The 21,645-nt window shown below is 48.2% G+C and overlaps 1 protein-coding gene and 1 pseudogene across 2 annotated transcripts in view; one reads left to right on the forward strand and one right to left on the reverse strand.

Moving 5' to 3' along the window:
- Hebp1 (heme binding protein 1) overlaps nt 1-21,425 on the reverse strand; it is a 29,535-nt gene extending 8,110 nt beyond the window's left edge. The window contains exons 1-3 of one of the 2 annotated variants that reach the window (NM_001398876.1): nt 21,241-21,406; nt 11,032-11,170; nt 8,862-9,042 (exon numbers count right to left, since the gene is read on the reverse strand). In NM_001398876.1, the coding sequence (NP_001385805.1) occupies nt 8,862-9,042; nt 11,032-11,170; nt 21,241-21,318 (398 nt within the window). In that variant the 5' untranslated portion in view covers nt 21,319-21,406. Of the gene's footprint in view, nt 1-8,653; nt 9,043-11,031; nt 11,171-21,240 lie in introns of those variants that run through there. The other variant, NM_001108651.1, reaches the window with a different exon arrangement.
- Nucleotides 4,487-4,609, forward strand: LOC120102674 (small nucleolar RNA SNORA17; annotated as a pseudogene).
- Nucleotides 21,426-21,645: the final 220 nt, after the last annotated feature.

The following is a 21,645-nucleotide window of genomic DNA, read 5'->3' on the forward strand; positions in this document are numbered from 1 at the left end:
GCCAACCCGGGAATAAGCTTATGGTAACAGGATGGTTTGCTCATTTATAAAACATTCACCCACGGAGAAGCAAGGCTAAATTAATGCGGCGTTTGGTTCCTTTACATTTTAGTTTGGTTTGTTCGTGTCAAGGTTTCACTCTGTACCCAAGGCTAGCCTCAAATTCATAATCTTTCTAGTTTAGTCCCCCATATAGGATTATAGATGTGCGCTGCCTTTGTGTGTTTAGATTTCTAGAACTGTTCCTCCGTTCCCTCTCCCCCTCCCTCCCTCCCTTTCTTCCATGGATTCATTTTAAGTATTAGGCGTAGTGTGTATATATGTTCCTTGTAAGCTCCTAGATGTGTGTATATACTGGTGTGCATGTGCGTATGTGGGAAGACCAGAGGTTAACGGTGGTGTCTTCCTTATTTCTCTCCATCTTACTTTTGGCGATGTCTCTCGCACATACCTGGAGCTCACTGATTTTGCTAGACTGGCTGGCCAGTAAGCACCCGTCTTCCTGTCTCTGCTTCCTCAGCGCTGGGGTCAGCCAGGTGTACTGCTGCACCTGGCCTTTTCTTCTTCACATAAATGCTGGGGATCCAAACCCAGGTCCTCGGGCTTACAAGGCAAGCAATGTTATCCACTGACCCGTCTCTAGCCCCTTAATCAATCCGTTAACATTTATTTATTTTTTTTCTTTTTCTTTTTTTCGGAGCTGGGGACCGAACCCAGGGCCTTGCGTTTGCTAGGCAAGCGCTCTACCACTGAGCTAAATCCCCAGCCCCAACATTTATTTATTAATGTGCACATGTATGTTGTGTATGTGTGTGTGCGCGTGCTTGCATGTGCCATGGTGCACACGTGAAGGTCAGAGGACGATTCTCCTTCCGTGTTGTTGAGGCAGGAGTCTCTTGCTCATGCTACTTCACTGTATACGCCAGGCTAGCTGGCCCAGGGCTTCCAGATGATTCTCCCGTCTCTACTCCATCTCATCGTAGGGGTGCTGAGACCGCAGACGCATGGCACTGCATCTGTGTTTTTAGGTGGGTTCTGGGAACTGAACTTAGGTTAGCAGGTTTGTGTGGCTAATGCTTATACCACACTGGTCCTAATCTACCCTTTCTTTGTCTACGTGTCCTTTTCAATCGTAAAGAACCGGGTAGGTCTTAGAGGAGTGGTTAACTCTGGCTCGAGATCAGGAAATGTTGAGATGCATTTAAAAGGAAGGAAGATGTCAAAGTCAGCCTGAGGTGTGCGTCCATGGGTGAAGAGAAACCAACATGGCTCCTACCGGCTCCAAATGAGACAATCTGAGCATCTGAGAGAATAAAAACCTCAGATTCTGGCACAGTAGTGCTCACCTGTAATCCCAGGGCTTGGAGGGTGGAGGGATGGGGACCAGAAGTTCAAGATCCTCCCTGGCTACACAGAGAGTTCGAGGCCAGGGTGGGATCCTGAGATCCTGTCTCACAAAGGGAGGGAAGGGTGGGGGGAAACGGCTGAGTGCAAAAGTAAAAGTGCGTGCACGCCTTCCTGAGTTTGAACCTGGAGCACCCACAGTAACAGCCAGACACATAGCAAAAGCATCTGCACGTCAGTGCTCCCCTGGAGTGACAGGAAGTGGAGCCCGGAGGATCAATCCCAGGGGGCTTGCACACCCAGCTAGCTTGCCACTCAGCAGACAAGCAACAGAGAGTCTGTCTCCAACAAAGAGAGCACCGAGGCCCAACCCCCAAAACTGTCCTCTGGCCTTCACGCCCTCCTCACGGCATGCCCACACCTGTATTCATATCCACGCCACATAAATAGATTTTCTTAAGGCCAAGAAAGAAAAATGGGGGAACAAAACAAAATAAAAACAACAAGAAAAACCCAAAGAACAAGTGGGAAGCCGTGCGGTGCAGCCAGCATGTTTAAAGTCGTGTTTCTGTTGATGGTAAACAAAACAAAACAAAACAAAACAAAAAAACCCCAAAAAACAAACAAAAAAAAAACCCCAAAAAACAGAAACCAAAACACCAAAACCAAGCAACCAAACAAACAAATACAAAGCGAAGCAAAACAAACCAGAGAGGAAGATCACGGCTTTTGGAAGACGCCAAGGAAAGAAATCAATCATCCTAAAAACTATGAAAGGAGGAGAAGCTGAGAGCCATGCCTCCTGCACTCTCTCTCTCTCTCTCTCTCTCTCTCTCTCTCTCTCTCTCTCTCTCTCTCTCTCTGTCTCTCTGTCTCTGTCTCTGTCTCTCTCTGTCTCTCTCTCTGTCTCTCTCTGTCTCTCTCTCTCTGTCTCTCTCTCTCTCTCTCTCTCTCTCCCCCTTCGTAAAAACGAGAGAAGAGGGGAGACTTGTGTTGAAGTATGCCAGCTGATAAACGGCGATGCACATAAGTAGGAGCATCCTCAGCTTACTAACCAACTCCACAGGAGCAGAGCTTAGCAGACCCAGGAGCCCCTACCAGGCCTCAGCACCTAGAGACACAGGAGTCTAAAGGGCTAAACACCCAGGGAAGAGCCTTGCTCCAAACTCAAAAGCCTCAGCCTGACTGCATCTCTAGTACCAAGCACCAGTCTACGGGCAGCACAGGGCCAAGGGGACACGTTAACGTGACCCACAGACGCCAGGAGTAAGGTCGAGGCTTTGGGAAACCAAGGGGCCCGAGATCTGCCAACCACGAGAACAAATGAATGCGCTCTGCGGTGTGCAGAATTAAGGACGGAAAAGGCTTAAAAACGGACTGACCAAAGCCAACGAGACGGCTCAGCAGGTAAAAGCGCTTGCACGCTTGCGCGCTTGTTATATAAACCTAACGATCCGAGTTTCATCCCCAGAGCCTGCGATGAAGTAGAAAACTGACTGCCAAAAGTTGTTCTCTGACCTCCACAAGCATGTGCAGAACAAGCATGCCTACTTCATGCGCACATATCAGGCACACACAATTAAAAAAAAAATCAGTGGACTTTGCAAAGGATGCATGAACTCACATAAACCTTAAAAAGGAACTATAAGATAATGGAGGAATCAAGCATGGTTATCTATGCCTCAAATCCCGGCCCTTGGGGATAGGCAGGGGGATTGTGAACTTGAGGTCAGTTTGGAATACATTATGAGACCCTGCCTCAAGCACACAAACATATTTAGAGACAGCAGGAATTGTACTGTGGTGGACTGTAGGATGATGTCGTTATGCAGCAGGGCGGGGCCAGGATAAGGCGAAGCCTATCATTGGATGAGAAGGAAGGGTAGGCGGGGAGAGTCTAGGAAGGAGAGAGGAGGAGGAGCGACAGAATGAAGATGGAGACGACAGAGCAGGATGTTCCAGATCCAGGTGGTCTAGGTCAATTTTATCTTGTCTAGGCGCGAGGTTTCTATCTTTATTAATTGGCAGTGAATTTATTGTGTGGATGTATTGAGGATTGAGAATTTAACATATAAATCTGATTGATAAATTACAAGTTTCTAGAACTTTGATTTTACCAGGCCACGGGGGATGTGAGCAAAGTTCCCAGCCGGCAGAGAGACAGCCTGGAGGGGGCGGCTATAGAATGCCTGGGACTAGTGTGGCGTGGTGCCATGTGCTAGAATGGCCCTCGGAATGTGTGTCAGGCGTGGTAACAACCCGGGAACAGTGTGAGAAAGCAGCTGGCAGAGAGACAGCTGGAGTGGGCGGCTCCCGCAGATCTGCGTGGAGTGGGAACGCTCAGGTACCCGTAGCTGCAGAACCATTTTTATTTTTTACCGCAACAGTGGTCTGGGTGCAAAATGCACCCCATCGGTATGTGAACCCTTGCTCTCCAGTGGTGGTGCTGTTTGGGGAAATTATGAAGCTTTACTGGAGGAGGGCGTCACTGGATGTGGGCTCTAAGAGTTTAAAGTCTTCCCCCATCTGCGCTCCTCTCTCTGTTGTGTTTTCTGTCGAAGTTGTGATTGCTCAGCTTCTAGCTCTGGCCTCTTGCTGCCCTGCGTCACCCACCATGTTGGACTCTCCCTCTGCAACCGTAAGACGAAATAAACTCTTCCCTCCACAAGTCACTTGTGGTTGTGGTATTTCTTCACAGCAACAGAAAGGCCACCAGTGCAGCAGCCACTCACTATTCTGAGTCTGGGTGAGCAAATGGTTAGAGAGTAGCCCCACCTGCAACTGTGGCTAATGCTACTGAGGATGCCTGTCCCCCTCTGTACACGGCTGGGCACCTGTTGCACAGTGTGATTTCAACAAATGGGGAGTCACCCACCAGTCACTTAGAATAGACCTGGCTACTGAGGGAGGGCTGGACCAAAGGATAAAAGAGAAAAGTGGGGCTGGCATGAGGAGTGAACCCATTCAATTGTGTCAATCTTCAGATAATTACAAGATAAAGAATGACAGGTCACACATTAAGAAATGTGGAAATAGTGCTTTAGAAAGTACTAATAGGTGGCCTTTCACAAGAACCCCAAGATGTGTGATTAAGGTGTGCTTAACCAATGGGGAAAACTAACTCTTAAAGAGGCTTATTAACTCTGCCCCTAGAAGCCCTGGAGGTTTGGCTGTTGTCATTTGCACCAGTAGGTGGCAGAGAGGAGAGAGGCTATGTCTATCCTCAGTGTTCTGTGGACATCTGAATGATTAGTAGCCTAATAACCCCTGAAAAAAGCAAACCTGAGATGACCACCAGTCTGGCACTACAAAAGCCCTGATAGCTCTTGGGACCGAGAGCAAGTAGGAGACTAGAAGAACCCTGCCTGGGACTGAGGCCTCCTGGCAGAAGTGAGCCCAAGACAGATGCCCGCATGGGGCCACTTGGGGGGTGGGGTGAAGAGGTAGCTCAAGATGACCACCAGATCAGAGCCATGGGGCCTAGACAGGGAGCTAGCCCGAGATGCCACACAGGCCTGGGGGAGGGGTAGGGCACATATCGTGCCCGAGATGACCCCTGCGTGGTGCCATAGTGCACAAGCAGGATACAGTGCCCCCAAAACAACTCTAGACACTCAAAGACCCTGGGTACCACTAAGAGGTGCAAGTAAGTGGTGAAGAAATGGAAGAGAAAGAGAGACAGAAGGATGTGGACACAATGAAGAGAGGAGATCTGGAGCCCAGAGGGTAGAGAGGAACAGCCTGATATGAGTAGCTGATGATGCCTCGTGGGACCACAGTGGTGTTCTGGCCTATGCCGCCGCTGGGGTCCACATCGAGGCCTGTGGTTTTGCAGCAGCGGGGTCTGTTACCACCAAAGGCCAGGCAGACATCCCTGGTCTAGGCTGTGGCCTGGGGACATGCTGATATCTGAGGGCTGTGCAGAACTGGCCCACCCCTCACCTGTCGTCATTAGAGAGCTGGCCCTGGACCATGAGAACAGGAGAGCTGACCCCACCCCTAGACAGCTGCATACTCCAGAAAGCAGCCCCTGCACATTGCGGGGGTTGCCTAGGAGCCACCCCTGAGGATACAAACAAGTGTCTGGAGACCTAACATGACCACTCATCTCCCATGCAGTGGCACGGATGAGGGAGAGACATCCTCCTCTCCCCTTCCCCCTCACCACCTATGGCATGCAGGAGAGCCGGCTCTAGGGCCATGAGAGGAGGAGAGTTGGCCCTGCCCCTCACCAGCTGCAGGACTTGGGGGAGCAAGCCCTGTACCTCACCCGGGCAGCACAGTAGAGCTGACCCTGGTGGTGTGGATGTGGGCACGCTGGCCCTGAGAGTGTGAGTGTGAGAGAGCTGACCCCCACCTTGCCCTTGCCAGAGGCACGGTACCTGTTACAGTACCTGGGAGAACAGGCTCTGCACCTTGCCTGGGCAGCACAGAAGAGTTAGCTCTTTATGTGGGAGTTGTGGGTGAGCTGGCCCTGGAGTGTGGGAGAATCAGCCCTGCCTATTGTCTAGTGGGCGACAGTGCAGATGAGGGAGAGACACCCTCCTTCTCACTGTCTAAGGCAGGCAGGGAAGCTAGCTCTAGGGTCACAAGACGGGGAGAACTGGTCATGTCCCTCACCAGCTGCAATACGGAGGACAGCAGGCCCTGTGCCTCAGCTGGGCAGCAGGGCAGAGCAGGCCCTGGTAGAGGGAATGGCTGGTAAGCAGGCCCCAGGGTAGAGAATGTGAGAGCTGGTGAGCTGACAAGCTCTGATACCTCTCAGGCCCAGATCCAGGGCTTTGAATTGGCCTACTCAACATCTACCCCATTGATGAACTGCTGGAGATCACGAAGGGTCCTACACATCCAAAACTACAGGATCTCCATGACACAGGGCAACAACAAGATATCTAAGAGGAGCCCCAGTGAGTAGTCAGAGGCCTCATGCCAGACCAATGACTCATGCATGAGCATTTCCAAGCAAAGAATTGTGGACAAAAGGTAATACCGTAGGACATACTGTGACACACAATGGCTTCCACAACGACTTTTTCCTCTGTTGTGGGGGAGGTTGCAAGGGGCAACAGGTATGAGGGGCAGGGGAGATGAGTGGCATTGGAGTGCATGATGTGAAATTCACAAAGAACCAATAAAACATCTTTTACAAAAGAGAGGGGCTCACTAATTTCTGAGGCGTTATCTTGCTATTACACAGCCGAGCTGAGAACCATACTATATAACAGAAGTTTACCACTCGCCACCTCTCAGAGAGCAGGAAGGAGAGTGGGCAAGATGGATCCGGGGACTGACAGAGAGACCAGCAGACACTCAGACTGTTCAATCTAAGGAGGCTCTTACTATCAGTGCTCACCCTGCACTTGGGTGACGGTAGGAGTAAGTGCTTCCTTAAACGTTGCTCCTGGGTGCCTCAGTTACCTACCTACCCGCCTTACTCCTGATTCTACCTACATTGGCTCTGCTTAGAGTTTTCAGAAGCCTCTGCACAGAGGCTGAGAAGTCAGAATGAGGGCTGGCATAGAAAGAAACAGGACTTGGGGGAGGGGGCTTCCATGTCAGCAGTACCCTCTCTGTCCTCCGGGCGGCTCTGTTCACCCAGCCAAAGAATGCCCACAGCAGGCAAGCTCTCATCAAAGTAGCTTTCTAAGGAATGATTCTAAGCTAGCTCTGGGGGAAAAAGTGTCCCTCCCACCCGCAGGAGGAAATAGAATAGAGAAGCCTCCCAGCCACATTTGGGTGGGGTGGGGGGTTTTCAGTGCACAGAGACCGTGTGGTGCAAGATCATTCACATAGTTAATTTTCATGAAATTGGGCTTGAGCAGCACCCAACCCCTAACCTGTGGTTACTACTGGTGAAGGTTCTGGTCTTTCTGTGTACCTGGTTAGGTGCCTGTTACACCGTGGGATTTTGACAAACGGGGAGTCACCAATTATCCAGAAGAGACTTGACTTCTGAGGGCAGATTAGGAACCAAAGTGGGGAAAGTGTACACCAGGCTGTGGGTGGGAGTAGCTTGGTGGTAGAACATGGCGCTGTGGGCCGTGCCAGGAAACTTGGTCAGGCTGAGCGGGGTCAGAAAGCCCTGCACCTCATACCTGAGGACAGGAGGCGTTTCACTACTCCCAACTGAAACAGGGGTCACCAGACCATGGTGTCCCCAGCCCTTCCACAGACAGCTGAGGCATCCCTAACATCTCAGACCAAGCCGATAGAAAGCATTCACTGTCAGACCCCATCCCATATATATATATGTGTGTGTGTGTGTGTGTGTGTGTGTGTGTGTGTGTGTGTGTGTATATCCAGAAGGAATAAAGGTGTGAGAATTGCTTCATCAAGGTTTGTCTGAGAGCTTCTGTCATTTAAGAGCTGTAACACCTTTTGGGGAAGAGCGTTCTCTCCTGAAGCTGCTTGAGGTCACTTCCGGGCCTCAGCTCCCAGCTGCCCACGCCAGCTGGCTTAGCTAGCCGGGCCTCAATCCCACTCCTCTGTCTCTTTTGGAGAATGTAACTCTTTGGCTACCCCAGCTGGGCCAGAGCCCCACAGAGCTCCATGGATAGAGTTCCATGGATAGCGTTTGGTACGCAAACAAGCAGTAGAAAACAAGCTCAGTATGCACAGGGCGCTGGGTTTAATTCCCAGCACAAGAAAACAAGGCCTGACAAAGCAAGCAAGAGCAGGCAACAGTTTGCACCTACCGCTCTCTGTAGAGAAGGAATGTGAGTGTGAAGAAGGCCTGACACGGAAACAGAGGACAGGAGGGCCGGTGTGTGTCCTTTGCTCAAAGGACCACAGGCCAGGAACAAGCAGGCGGCTGGCTGTTCAGCTCTGACAAACGCCCTCTACCCTTCTTTATCAAAGGAAGTCTGGTGTGTAAATCCTCTATTCCCCAGTTATCATACCCCTATGTGTCCACGGCCCCAAACTAACACACACACACACACACACACACACACACACACACACACGTCAATATTATTGACATATATAGTACTGACATACATTGTCAATATTATCATTGACATATATAGTATTAACATATATTATACACACACTCTTGTCAATATTATAGATATATACATTATTGTCATATATAGTACTGACGTATATTTTACATACAAACACACACACTCTTGTCAATATTGACATATACATTATTGACATATTTAGTACTGACATGTATATTTACACACACACACACACACACACACACACACACACACACACACACACAGAGCCTGTGATTTTTCTAAGACCCTGCTGTGGCTAATGCAGGCGTTCATCTAGAGCTTAAGTCAAGGTGACTCTTTCTACATATCAATATGGCTACAGGCCAGGGCATTTATCCAGACAAACCACAAAGTCATGTGCCCTACAGCCTGAAGAAACAGAAGTGAGTTACTGCTGAGACTCAGCGTTTCTTCACTGAATTAAGCCATGGTGAAAAGCCAATGTCAACATTCACCGAGAAGATCCTAGGCGTGGCTGAGACCAGCACATGCTAAGAACTGTCTCCTTACGTAGAATAGACAGTGATGCCCTCCCGCTCCTCGATTTTCACGCTCTGGTCACTGGGCGTTGGCGGGCTGCCTTGAAATTGGTTCGGAATCCGGAACCAGACTTTCAGCTTCTTCTGCAGGGAGCCATCTTCGTTGGGAAACACGGCAAAAGAGATAGGGACTGTCATTCCCATGCCGACTCCTGAAGACACCAGAGTGTAGAGGGAAGCAGGCGTTAGTTAGAGGGCCATGGATCTCATTTCTCTTGCGTGGCAATTTTTTAAAAATGAGCAACAAATATTTCAGGCAGTAAATACATGTAATTAGACATGCAATGTCCCTGGAGGTATGGTGGCACCATTTTATATGTTTGTATGTGTGCCTTCAGGTGCTTATGTGCACCTGGCTCATGTATGTATCTATGGAGGGCAGCGGATGCCCTGCTGGGGTTGGTTACCGATGGTTGTGGGCCACCAGGTGGGTGCTGGGAACTGAACACTGGTCCTCTGCAAGAGCAGTAATCGACCCTAGGCGCTGAGCCATTTCTCCAGCCCCCATGCTTGAAGAAAACAAAACCTGAAAACTATTTGGTGACACACAGCAAGAATGTAGATACACAAGGACCTGCATTTATTTTTGAAAGGAAAAAGCCCACAATACGGAAGAGTATGGGTGGTACCACATTCCCTCCAAGAAACAGGAGTATGTGTGAGTGAATTGGGATGCACAATGCCTTGCAGTATAGCTGTGAGCAATTAAACTTAAGAGGATGCTTGACCGCGGAGGAGAATTACAAAGCAACAAGCCGCAGACACAAAATATGTCATTGTAGGGATACTCAGTTTATACCGAAAGACTTGAAAATGCCCTGTGACAGTGGACTATGCATATAATGCCAGCTCTCGGGAGGAAGAGGAAGGATTGTGAACTCCAGCAGCCTGAGCTACACAGCAAGATCCTGACTCAAACTCCGTGAGCTGGGGCCGTAGCTCGGCGGTAGAGCGCTTGCTTAATACACACAAGACCCTTGGTTTGACCCCAGCACCGTGACGTTTTAAAGAGACAACGAGTGAACCAGAAAGGAGGATGAAATGGGTCATGATGTTATATATATATATATATATATACATATATATACATGTATATATGTATATATATCTGTATATATATATGTATATATGTATTTCACTCAAAGAAATGCTTTAACAGTTAAGAAAGATAAGACTATTCTTAACCTCTTACAGGTCAACTTACTTTCCAAAGCCTGCTTACTTTGTTCCAAGAAAATATTACTGTGGTTAAAAAATAATTCTTCATTACCTTTCAAAGTACCAACATGAAAATACTCAAAAATTAAACCCCACATCTCTAGTTTAATTTTTTTTTAAAACCCATGGCTAATTTTCAGGAATCCTACAGGTCCCCTTAAGAAAGCTGCTTAAGGGTCCTCAGGAGACAGAGGCAAGCGAATCTTGGAGAGTTCGAGGCTCCAGCCTGGTCTATATAGCGAGTTCCAGGACAGCCAGGGATATGTAAGACCCAGTTTCAAAAAATTATAACTTCTACTCCTACAGTGTACCTTACATGAAACTTCAGCCCAACCACTTTAAAAATGGGGCTGGAGGTTTGGTCCCCAGCTCCGAAAAAAAAAGAACCAAAAAAAAAAATGGGGCTGGAGAGAGGGCAGTCAGCATGGGCAGCCATGTCCTAAAGCCAGGGATGGTTTAAGAGTTCACAGATCTTCAACCACCAAAACTGAGTCTGAGGCCCCCAGCTCCCAACTCACTGGGATCCTGCAACCCACAGTCTGAGGGCTGACAGATTTCTAGCCCAGTGCTAGCAGTCCCTAGTTAGATGACAACCATGCCTTGCATGGAATTCAGATTACTGTGGGTCACCCAATGCAAGGACACGGTGAACACCGCAGTATTAAACAAACAAACAAACAAACAAAAACAAACAAACAACCAGAGCGAGACCTGGCTCTGAACTTGCAAAGAAGAACAAAGTAGTGAGTAACAGAGAACATGTACATCTCAACCCAAGAGGCAGGCTGGGCTGACATCAGAGGGACCTGACAGGAAAGCTTCCTAACAGGAACTTCCTGTCACATGACACTTTAAGAGGGAATGACGCTGATGTGGCAACTCCCTGATGTTGCCACAGAGCCCTGTCCCTCTGCAATGCTCACCTTTGTCATTGGTGCCCCCCACGTACTTCATGATCTTGGGCATTGCTTCCCGGAGAGCCTCATCCACAGGTTTGTCTGTCACTTCCACAGTAGCAAACTTTCCCCCTTCGCAGGCTCTTTCCTCATAGGAGACGTCTTCCTAGAGGAGGTGCAGGAGACACGGGGAGTGAGAACAAAGGAGCTCACAGCATCGAGAAACCCACTGTAAGAAATAGACTCTAAGATTTTTATAAATCTAGACCATCAAAAGCAATTTAAAAGTCTTACAGGAAGGGAGAGTGCATGCCTATAGCTGTAGCACTTGGGAAGTGGAGACAAAACAGGAGTTCAAGGTTATCCTCAGCTACCTATGTTGAAGTCCAGCCTGGGCTACATAACATGCTGCCTCCATGCAAAACCACTGCCAACCAAGGAACCAAACAAATCTTATAATTGATATTCTGAGGGAGACAGAGAAGCTATTATACCTCCCCAGGATACTGGAAATGCTATAAAAATGGAACACCCAAGAGGCCGAAAAAGCTTTTGGAGATTAAATAGAAAGAAAGAAAAAGAAAGAAAGTATTGGGTGTTGGAGAGATGAGTATGCAGTACTCATGCAAAGGACCCAAGTTTAGTTCCCAGCACCCATGTTGGGCAGCTCACAACGCTCTGTAATTACAGGTCCAAGAGACCCAATGCCTCTGAATCCTAGGGTACCCCCAATTCTTATACACAAACACATGATTTAAAAATAAAGCTTTAAAAAATATGCTAACAGATATGAAGAAAATCCCTAGAAAGGTTAGAAAATAACGTTGCTGGGAGCACAGCAGAAAGGCAAGGAAAAAAGAAGAAAACAGGAAGATGACCAGGGAGCTAAGAGAACGTAAGTGAAGGCACTTGGGGGGGGGGACATGGGGGGAGGGGGCATCTGTCCATAAACCAGCGCTCGGGGGAGATGTAGGGCTATGGGTCCCAAGTCTGCTCCACCACAGGGCTCCCCTCTTCTGGTTGAGAGAATTTTATCTCAATGCACTAAAAGTAAATTTATGTTGATTTTACTGTCTGGAGATAGGACACAGTTGGAGTTGAAAAATACAGTCTTTGTGGACAAGAACAAAAACACACAATTTTATAGGATCAAGCTCACCGGGTGTTTATTTGATTAAGGGCTATTTCTCCTTAGGTGATTATGAAAACGAGGCACGTGACTGAGGAACTGGCTGGCTCAGGATTATCAAACAGGGTTTCCTGTAACATTCTACACAGAAGATTAGCAACTGGGGAGAAACTTTGACTCCCAGGGATCAAAGAGGGGAAATGTGAATTTAGGGAGGGCTGTGGGCTGTGAGTGGTCTCTGCAGTTTGAACAAGTATGTTTAATACTCTAATTTCATATTTGGAATGGAAAAACAATCCCTATTGTTTTGTAGTACATATCAAAGGTGGGTAGTAAGAAAGAGGACAGGGAAATTTTATCTTTTTTGGGAGGGGCAGGGAGTGGTCTCACTATGTAACCCTGGCTGGCCTGAAACTTGCTATGTGGCGACCAGACTGGGCTGGTCTCAAACTCCGAGACCCACAAGCCTCTGCTTCCCGGTGCTGGGACTAAAGGCGTGCACTACCACACCCAGAGCCAGGAGAACTGAATGCAAACTCCAGGGGTCGATTTCATGTGTCAGTTCCCACTCAGGGGCTGAGGGTGCAGCTCACAGGTGGAGCGCTTGCCTCGTATTCACAAAGCTCTGGGTTCAATACACCGCACTGTATAAACTGGCTGTGGTAGTGCATGGTTATAGCTTTAGCAATGGGGAAGGAGAGGCAGGAAGAACAGAAATTGGAGTTCAAGGACAGTCTGGGCTATCTGAGATCTGTCTCAAAAGTAAGTGTTTCTCATGCCCTGACAGTTCATGGTGGCTGGGGGAAGGGTATCGGTTTCTTCAGTGGTGTAGCTGTGCTCTTTCCATGCTACCACAGGAAAGCCTTTTTAAACTCAGTGGAACACACACAGAAAGACAGAGAGAGGAGAGAGACAGACAGACAGACAGAGACAGAAAGACACACAGATACACACATACACAGAGACAAGCAGAGAGATACACAGGCACACATACACAGACACAGAAAGACAGAGAGAGAGACAGAGATAGAGAGAGGAAAGAGGAGACAGACAGAGACAGAAAGACATACAGATACACACAAACACAGAGACAGACAGACAGACAGACACACATACATAGACACTGAAAGAAAGACAGAGAGACAGAGAGTAGAGAGAGAGACACACACACACAGATACACATATACAGAGACAGATAGACACACAGGCGTGCACACACACACGCACACACAAACACAGAGAAAGACACACACACAGAGAGAGACAGAGACAGAGAGGAGAGACAGACAGACACACAGACACATACGCACACAGAGATAGAGACAGACAGCGACAAAGACACACAGACACACACAGAGAGACAGACAGAGACAAAGACAGAGAAAAAGACAGGGAGACACAGACACAGACTCATACAGAGAGAGACAGACAGATATAGACAAAGACACACAGACATACACAGAGAGACAGACAGAGACAGAGAGACACACACAGAGACAAAGACAGAGAGAAAAAGACAGGGAGACACAGACACATACAGAGACAGAGACAGACAGAGACAAAGACACACAGACACACACAGAGAGACAGAGACAGAGAGACACACACAGAGACAAAGACAGAGAAAAAGACAGGGAGACACAGCCACATACGCATACAGTCGGTTGGGGGGTCACAGGAGGCAAGGGGACACTTTGGGGCGAAGGCTGAGGTAACAGGAAATGTAAAGGACTAAAATTTATTATGTACATTATGAAATTGTCAAATAGTTAAATAATAAAAGAAAGAAAGAAAGCCCTTTTCTTTGAGATGGGAATTGCATCAAACTAAGAATCAAGGGGTAGCCACAGAGACTTAACTCTGGGCTATCACACTAAGGACCTCTATGATGCTTTAAGACTGACAGGTCCAGGGCTGGAGAGATGGCTCAGCGGTTAAGAGCACTGACTGCTCTTCGTTCAACTCCCAGCAACCACATGGTGGCTCACAACCATCTGTAATGGGGATCTGATGCCCTCTTCTGGTGTGTCTGAAGACAGTGACAGTGTACTCACCTGATATAAACAAATAAATCTTAAAAAAAAAAAAAAGACTGACATGTCCAAACTGCCTTTCATAGCAAATCTGGGTGTTGCACTCCACAACACTTCTTTCTCTGTGACCCCTCTCACCCTGGGATTCTGCTACTTGTAATGTTTTCAACTTCTCAAAACTCGACTGTGAACCAGAGGTTCAGAATTGCAAATGGTTTTAAAGTTCATCTAACTGCATTTCCCCAAAAGGAAATGAAGAGTCAGACTGACTGAATTACCCAAGAAGACCCAGTTGCTAAAAGGCGAAACAGGAAATAGAATTCTGCTGTAATCTTGTTGGACTCCAGGGTTGTGGGATGTACCCAGCATTCCGCTTCTCTTTAGCCACTGTGCGTGGTACTTGGAACATTTATGTGTTAGCAACAAACTCTAAACGGAGCCCTGAAATTCATTTCTTTTAGTTGACTTCTGTAACAAACGGGGAAGCTAATGGCAAAGACTGACTGGAAAGAGACAGCTGATTCTTTGGACTTTCAACAGGCACTGAAGATCTGCTATGTACTGAACACTGTGCTGTGTGCTATGGTGGAAAAGGACTCTCTCTCTCTCTCTCTCTCTCTCTCTCTCTCTCTCTGTCTCTCTCTCTCTCTCTCCCCCCCCTCTCTGTCTGTCTCTCTCTCTCTGTCATGGACGTGTGGTGTGTGTGTGTGTGTGTGTGTGTGTGTGTGTGTGTGTGTAAACAAGAGGGAAATTTAACAGGATATTATTTATCGGGATCCATCTACCTTTTAAAGATTTATTCTTTATGTGTATGAATACCCATATGAATAATAAATATTATGTATGTGTACAATACATACACATGCAACATATATATATACACACATATATATGTATATTAAAGGGCTTTCTTTATTTCATCTTCGTGTGTGTGTGTGTGTGTGTGTGTGTGTGTGTACACCAGGTTCATCCCTGGCTCCCAGAGGTCAGATTAGGGCATCAGATCCCCCTTAAACTGGAATTATGGGTGCTGTGGACCGTTATATGGATGCATGGATGCTAGGAACTGAATCAGGTCCCCAGGAAGAGCCACTGCTTTCAACCACGGAGTCATCTCTACAGGCCGCTTGGTTGAGACAGGGTCTGTCTTATTCCTTTAGAAGTCAATAAGCCTGCATGGATAGGTGTGGCAGTGAACCCCCAGGGTCCTCCTGCTTTTGTCTGGGATCACAAGCCTGTGCCACCAAGCCTGGTTTGTTTTCGTTTGTTTTGCATGGCTTCAGGGATGGATCGTCGCGTTTGCAAGACAAAACAGGACTGTGCCATCTTCCCAGCTCAGGCCATAGTTCCTGATAACAGGAAATACTGAATCTAGCAAAGGGAAGTCAGAGGACAGGATGCAGTCATCAGAGAGGGTACGGTGCACCAGGATGGTGGGGAGAGACAGCACAGGGCTGCTTAGGGGAGTCTGGGGGCTCTACGTGTGTGCTTTCCCGTTCTGGTGGTCTCAGGACTTAAGGGGGCTTCCAGATCATCCACCTGGACGTTCAGTGTTTGCTTCTTTGACAAAATTGTTGCAAACCTCTGGCAGATGCTGCAAGACTCCAGACTCCAGATGAATAAAATGGGAGAAATCACTAGGTGCTGGATGAAATCACAAATGATTTGTTTAGCTTCAGCTTTTTTCTTTTTTGTTCTTCTTTTCTTTTAGTTGTCGTTTGCTCTGTTTTGTTTTGTTTTGTTTTGTTTTGAGGCAGGGTATCTCTCAATAGCCCAGGCTGGCATGAATGGAACTCACTATGTAGCTCAGGTTGCCTTTGAACTGTTGGAACTCTGCCTCAGTATCTAAAATGCTGGGAATAAAGGCAATGCACTACTTCTGGCTACAACGTTACTCTAAAATGTACCGAAATGCTGATGGTTAGAAGAGGGGATTATCGGAGACATCAAGAACAGTATGGTGGGGCTAGAGGCATGGCTTAGCTCAGCTCTGCTCAGCTCAGTGCTTGGGTGCTCTTCCAGAGGACCCAGATTGGGTTTCCAGCACCCACCTGGTAGCTTACAAGGGCCTGTTAACTTTAGTCTGCAAGCACTGTACATTCATGGTGCACAGACATGCACCCAGGCATAACACACACACACACACACACACACACACACACACACCACACACAGACACATACACACACACAACACACACACAGACACACACATAGACACACACACACACACACACCCCACTAGAATCTCAATTATTCTTTGTTAAAGAACAGTATTCCATGGTGGAGAGGATTGTGAGCAGATCACTGTGGTTGGAGCAGAACTGTCAGGAAGGCTGTGGCAGTAGAGGAGAGCAGGCAAAGACATCAACAGAAATCCCAGGATATTGTACGAGTTGGCTTTCATAGCCTTGAGCCCAGTGACGGTGATCTGAGGCCTGGCTGGTTTTCACTACCCTAAATTAATTCAACTGATTTCGGTGATCGATCACAGGCTTGTGTGGGTGTCTGAGGTGTTAGGGAAGGGTCTGTAGGTCAACATTGACCCTGAGGCTGAACTCTTATCATCCAGCTCCTTGTTCCTGAGTAACCTCACCTCTCTTCAAACTCCAAAGGCTAGATACTTCTATCTAAATAAAATATAAATAAATGAAAGGGGTCCTTGCCTGTCTGTTTCTCTGACTCTGTTGGGTGAGCAAATGGCCCGTGAGGCTGCTGGCCAGAAGAGTTTGCAGCTGAGGTTGAGAAACAGGAATAAATACAGGCGTCATTGGCAAGGGGAGAGTAAGGCCTGGAATGGGTTGATGTGGGTGAGAAAGTCCACGTAGAGCGTCTTTATAGATCTCATTGTCCAGCGGTCCACTGTCTAATCACCTTCAGCGCTGAATTCTCATGGTACTAATTTATTTTCTCTTATGTGCCTATATGCCTACACCTGAGTGTGTGTGTGTGTGTGTGTGTGTGTGTGTGTGTGTGTGTGTGTGTGTGCTATATGTGAAGGTACCCTTGGAGATCAGAAGAAGGTGTCAGAGCTTCCAGACCTGGAGTTAGTTATAGGAGGTTGTCAACTGCCATGGAGGTCTTGGGAATCAACTTTGAGTTCCCTGCAGAAGCAGTAAGAGCTCTTACCTGCTGAGCCCTTGTCTCTCAGCCCATCACTGACTCCTTAGGTCACCTAGATGATTTAAGTGTCACCTAGCTTCTCCTGGGCATGCCAGTTGAACCAAAGCACATACATCTGTGTCACACCGAGATTTCTTTCCTTCTCCTCCCCTCCTGGGACAGGGTCTCACTTTGTACTCCTGCAGGCTAACCTCAAACTCATGGTGATCCTCCTGCCTCAGACTCATGGGAACTGGGATTACAGGTATGAGCCATTTCAGGTTCCTGTTTCCTTTAATGCCCAGGATATTCCCACTCGTTCCTGCCGCTTCCTCTGCCTGGAAGATATTTCTGCCCCTGTCTGCCATTAGATGAGTCCTACTCATGGGACGGGTCCTCTGATCTGGAAATCACCCCCTCAGAGAGGGCCTATCTAAAACAAATTTCCTGGGGTAGCTTGCTCTCTGTATCTAGTACCATGATTTGCATGTTGTTGATGCTATATCCCTCCCCCCCCCCTTTTTTTTTGGGAAAGAAGGCCCACAGAGTGAACCAGATTTAATTTACTGACAAGGACCACAATAGTGACTGCTTAATACAGGTATAAGAACCTGGTTAATAATGGCTCTCAGGGAAAAGCCCGCTCAGGTCTCTCATGGGTACGACTTGTCCACAGCCTCAGTGCTCACACCTGCCATCCGAACCACGGGACAACTGTGAAGAGTTAACTGTAGAGGATGGACGTTAACTGGATGTGGTGGGACATGTCTAAAATCTCAGCACTCAGAGGCTCAGCCTGGGGCTCCATGAGACCTCGTCTCACAAAGTCAAAACTCCAATGAAAAAGAAACAAACGAATGAGTGAATGAATGAATGAATATGGATGTAAGTCAGGCGTGGTTGCGTGTGCCACTCCCGGCACCTAGTGGGTAGAGGTGGGAGGATCAGGGTTTCAATCTGGGCAACACGAGACCCATTTCATAAAAACAAAAAGCAAAAGCAGAAAGGCAGGAAGAGAGAGAGGAGAAAGGAAAGAAAAATGGATGCTGTCTAGAAAACCATCAATTCTGTATAGAGCGCTATATGAATGTGTTCTCTAACTGGAACCAGCCACCTGTGTGAACAGTGCTGATTCTCAACACCCCAGAGAGTTCTCTCGTTCCATGGAACACAACAGCAGCCCTCCTCTCTCCCACCTCCCAGTAGCCAAGGCTCTCAACCAGTTCCTGGGTGAGGATCTGGACCTGTGGTCGCAAACACCAATATTTCACAATCGGTGCAAACTGGGTGAGGGTCAAACTCCAAAGGCCTTATGAGAATGTCTCTTGCTCTGGGCTCAAGCTCTCTTATGGTCATTTTCTTCAGGCTTCTTCTAGTCCACATGATGATTTTTAGAAGCCTGCTTTCTCGTGAGAAGAAACTGCTAAGACTACCAACCCACGAGAGAACTTTCTTTGTACTGCTGTTACTTGAAACACTTCATGTGAACTCGGTCATTCATACGCGCCTCCAACAAGCCCATGAGGTTAAAGCTTCAGTCTTCATTTTTAGAGGTACTGGGGAATGGGAGGTTAAGTGCCATACCCAGGTCACAGTGGAAAGATGGTGGTGCCGGGGCTCAAACCCAGACTGTTGGTCTGGACATATATTTGCATAGGTTGGACCAAACCAGATCAGCCATTCCTATCAGGGCCTGTCCCAAGCGTTCTCAAGACCCACCCGACTAAGTACAGAGGGCTCCCTAGTCCCTCCCTCCCTGAGCAATGAAGAGCCTGATAAGGTTTGACTGGAGTCAGTCTTGAGCACATGGTAGTGTGAAGTCTGCCCGACATGGGGCCCACAGTGTGCCTTCCACCTGCCAGGGGTGTAGATGGCAGAATCTGACCCAGACTCTTTCCAGGAGGATAAAGCAGATAATTTTCAGAGAGAGAAGATCCCCTTAAAATTGCAACAGCCCAACTCTGTATGTAAAAAACAAAAACAAAACAAAACAAAGCTTACATTTGTCTTTGAATATTTAATAAATTGTCAGAGGCAGTGTTAGTTTCCCTTTACAGTTGAAGAATCTGGGGGTTAGGGTAACTGAGATGTTAAGTAACTGACTTAACAATCCTCCTGCCTCCACTTTTGAGTGCTGGAATTGCAGACACGCAAGGCCACACTTGGCTTAATAAACGCTTTTGAAGTTTTGATGAGGTAATTACATTGTAAGTCTTTCAGCAGATACCTAGCACTTCGGTGCGAGCTGCCTGACACGGGTGCTGGGAACTGAACTCATGTCCTCTACAAGAGCAGTGCACACTCCTAACCACTGACCCATCTCTCTAGTCCCACAGTGTGTATTTATCTGCTCATTAGCTACAGGAACCTAACCTCCGCAAGGGCAGAACTCTGAGGTAGATCCACTCACTCTGTTGCTATAGAGCTCCACCTCGGAACTCATGATGTAGCCCAGTCTGGCCTCAAACTTGTGGCAAACCTCCTGCCTGCACCTCTTGAATTCTGGGATTGCAGATACGAGCCACCATAGCCAGTTTGGTTTGATGGGTTCTTAATCCTCATTTCAAGTCACGTGGCCCACACAGTTGGCACACAAAAGAAGTGTTATTTGTTAAAAAAATAAGCAATCTTTAATTGGGGGATTTCTCACAGAGAACTTGGGTATCTGGAGTTCCTTAAAGGTTTGGCGGCACTCGTCCTGGGGAAGTTGAACTTTCGACATGCTCCAGTTACCAGCAGGCTCTACAATCTAACCAGCCAGTTTCGCTCCTTTTCGTTATCTGTCTTTGAATGTGTGTCCTGTGTCACCAGAGTTTCATTGCTCGCTCTATGCACAACTGAGGAAACTCTTGAAGGCAGGATGGATGGTTTGACAGACCTCTGGATGGCTGAGTCTAGCCTAAAGTTGAGCTGTGGGCTTTTGAGTGGGGTCCATACGGTAGTAGGTTCCAGAACGTGGCCCCTAGGTAACACGGGCCTTTATCCAGAATCATTATAAAGAGAAACTGTCCTGAGAGAAAATATATGTCAGGCTGAGGGAGCAGATCAGTTACAAAATGCTCGGCTTGGTACCCAAGGCTCTAGGTTTGATTCCCAATATCAATCAATCAAAAATCAAATACTAATTTAGGAATAACAATACGTGCCTTTAAGATTATACCTGAGTACCCAAACGCCTAATTTTCATGAAAGCAGACCGATGTCCCCATGCCCACTCCAGTGCCCTTGCAAATTTGGGAGAGCACAGTGATTATGTCACCTCACTCATTCCATGCACCCAGCACTAACAATTGTATAAATCAAAAGCGACCGTGTAGCTCAGAGCCTTTGCACACGCACTTGACTGGGAACTCCCACACAAGCCGAGCTGTGCAGCCCAAGACAGGTTGGAGGGCCCCTCACGGCTCCCTAGCAGTTATGCCGGCTGCACACACCCTTTCTACTCCTTCTGTTCTTGGGTTTTGTTGTCTTGTTTTTGCCTGCTACGATTTTGGTCAGTCGTTTATGCAACCGTGAGTCTCTAACAGAATTGTTCAGAATGTAGCCAGGCGTGGTGGGTCACGCCTGTAATCCCAGCTCCAGGAAGGCTGAGGTAGGAGGACTATTGCGACAGAATTCGAGGTTAATCTGGGTTTCACAGCTAGCGCCAGGCTAGCCTGGGATACAGTGGGTCTCTGTCTCGAGAGGAGGAGAAAGTTCAGACAGTTTGGAATGCTTAAATGACGGATGCACTCAACAGGCGGTGTCCCCCACTCGCCAAGATGGATCCTTTCTCGCGTCAGTGGTCTGGTTGAGCGGGACCGCTCTCCCCGCCTTCCCAGAGCAAGTACCCGGCAGTACAAGGCGGCTCCGGGCGGAATATAGTTTCGGTCACAGTCCCACCCATAGCCCCACGGCTCCAGCTCCAGCCCCAGCCAGGGTGGGGACAGCCGGGAAGTCCTCCTTCAGGTCCTCTACAGCCCTGCCGGCCTACCTTGCCCCCGGTGCTTAGAACCTGCCAAGGCCACGTCTCCACGCTCCCGAACAGTGAGTTCCTGATCATGCCCAGCATGGTGACGCCGTGGGGTCTGGACGATCGAGCGTACCACTCACTGGCAGCAAGGTCCACAGGGCGAGCGGCAGTGAGCGCGTGAGTAGACAGGAGACTTGGGCGGAACTGAGGCGGAGCCGGGGCGGTCTCCGCCCACTGGGCGACACCGGGCGTGGCCTGGGCGGGGTCCTCAAGACTCCACCCACATGAGCCCAGACTCCTGGATGAGGCGCCAGTTCAAGCCTGTAGCAACTCACTTCACATATACTTTCCTTACTCTCTTCCTACCTCACAGCCTGGCTCAGAGGCCTGTTATTTTGTGACAGGGTCCTGCTATGCAGCCTAGGC

Source organism: Rattus norvegicus, chromosome 4 (assembly GCF_036323735.1).
Source record: "Rattus norvegicus strain BN/NHsdMcwi chromosome 4, GRCr8, whole genome shotgun sequence".
In the NCBI taxonomy this organism is placed as follows: Eukaryota; Metazoa; Chordata; class Mammalia; order Rodentia; family Muridae; genus Rattus; species Rattus norvegicus.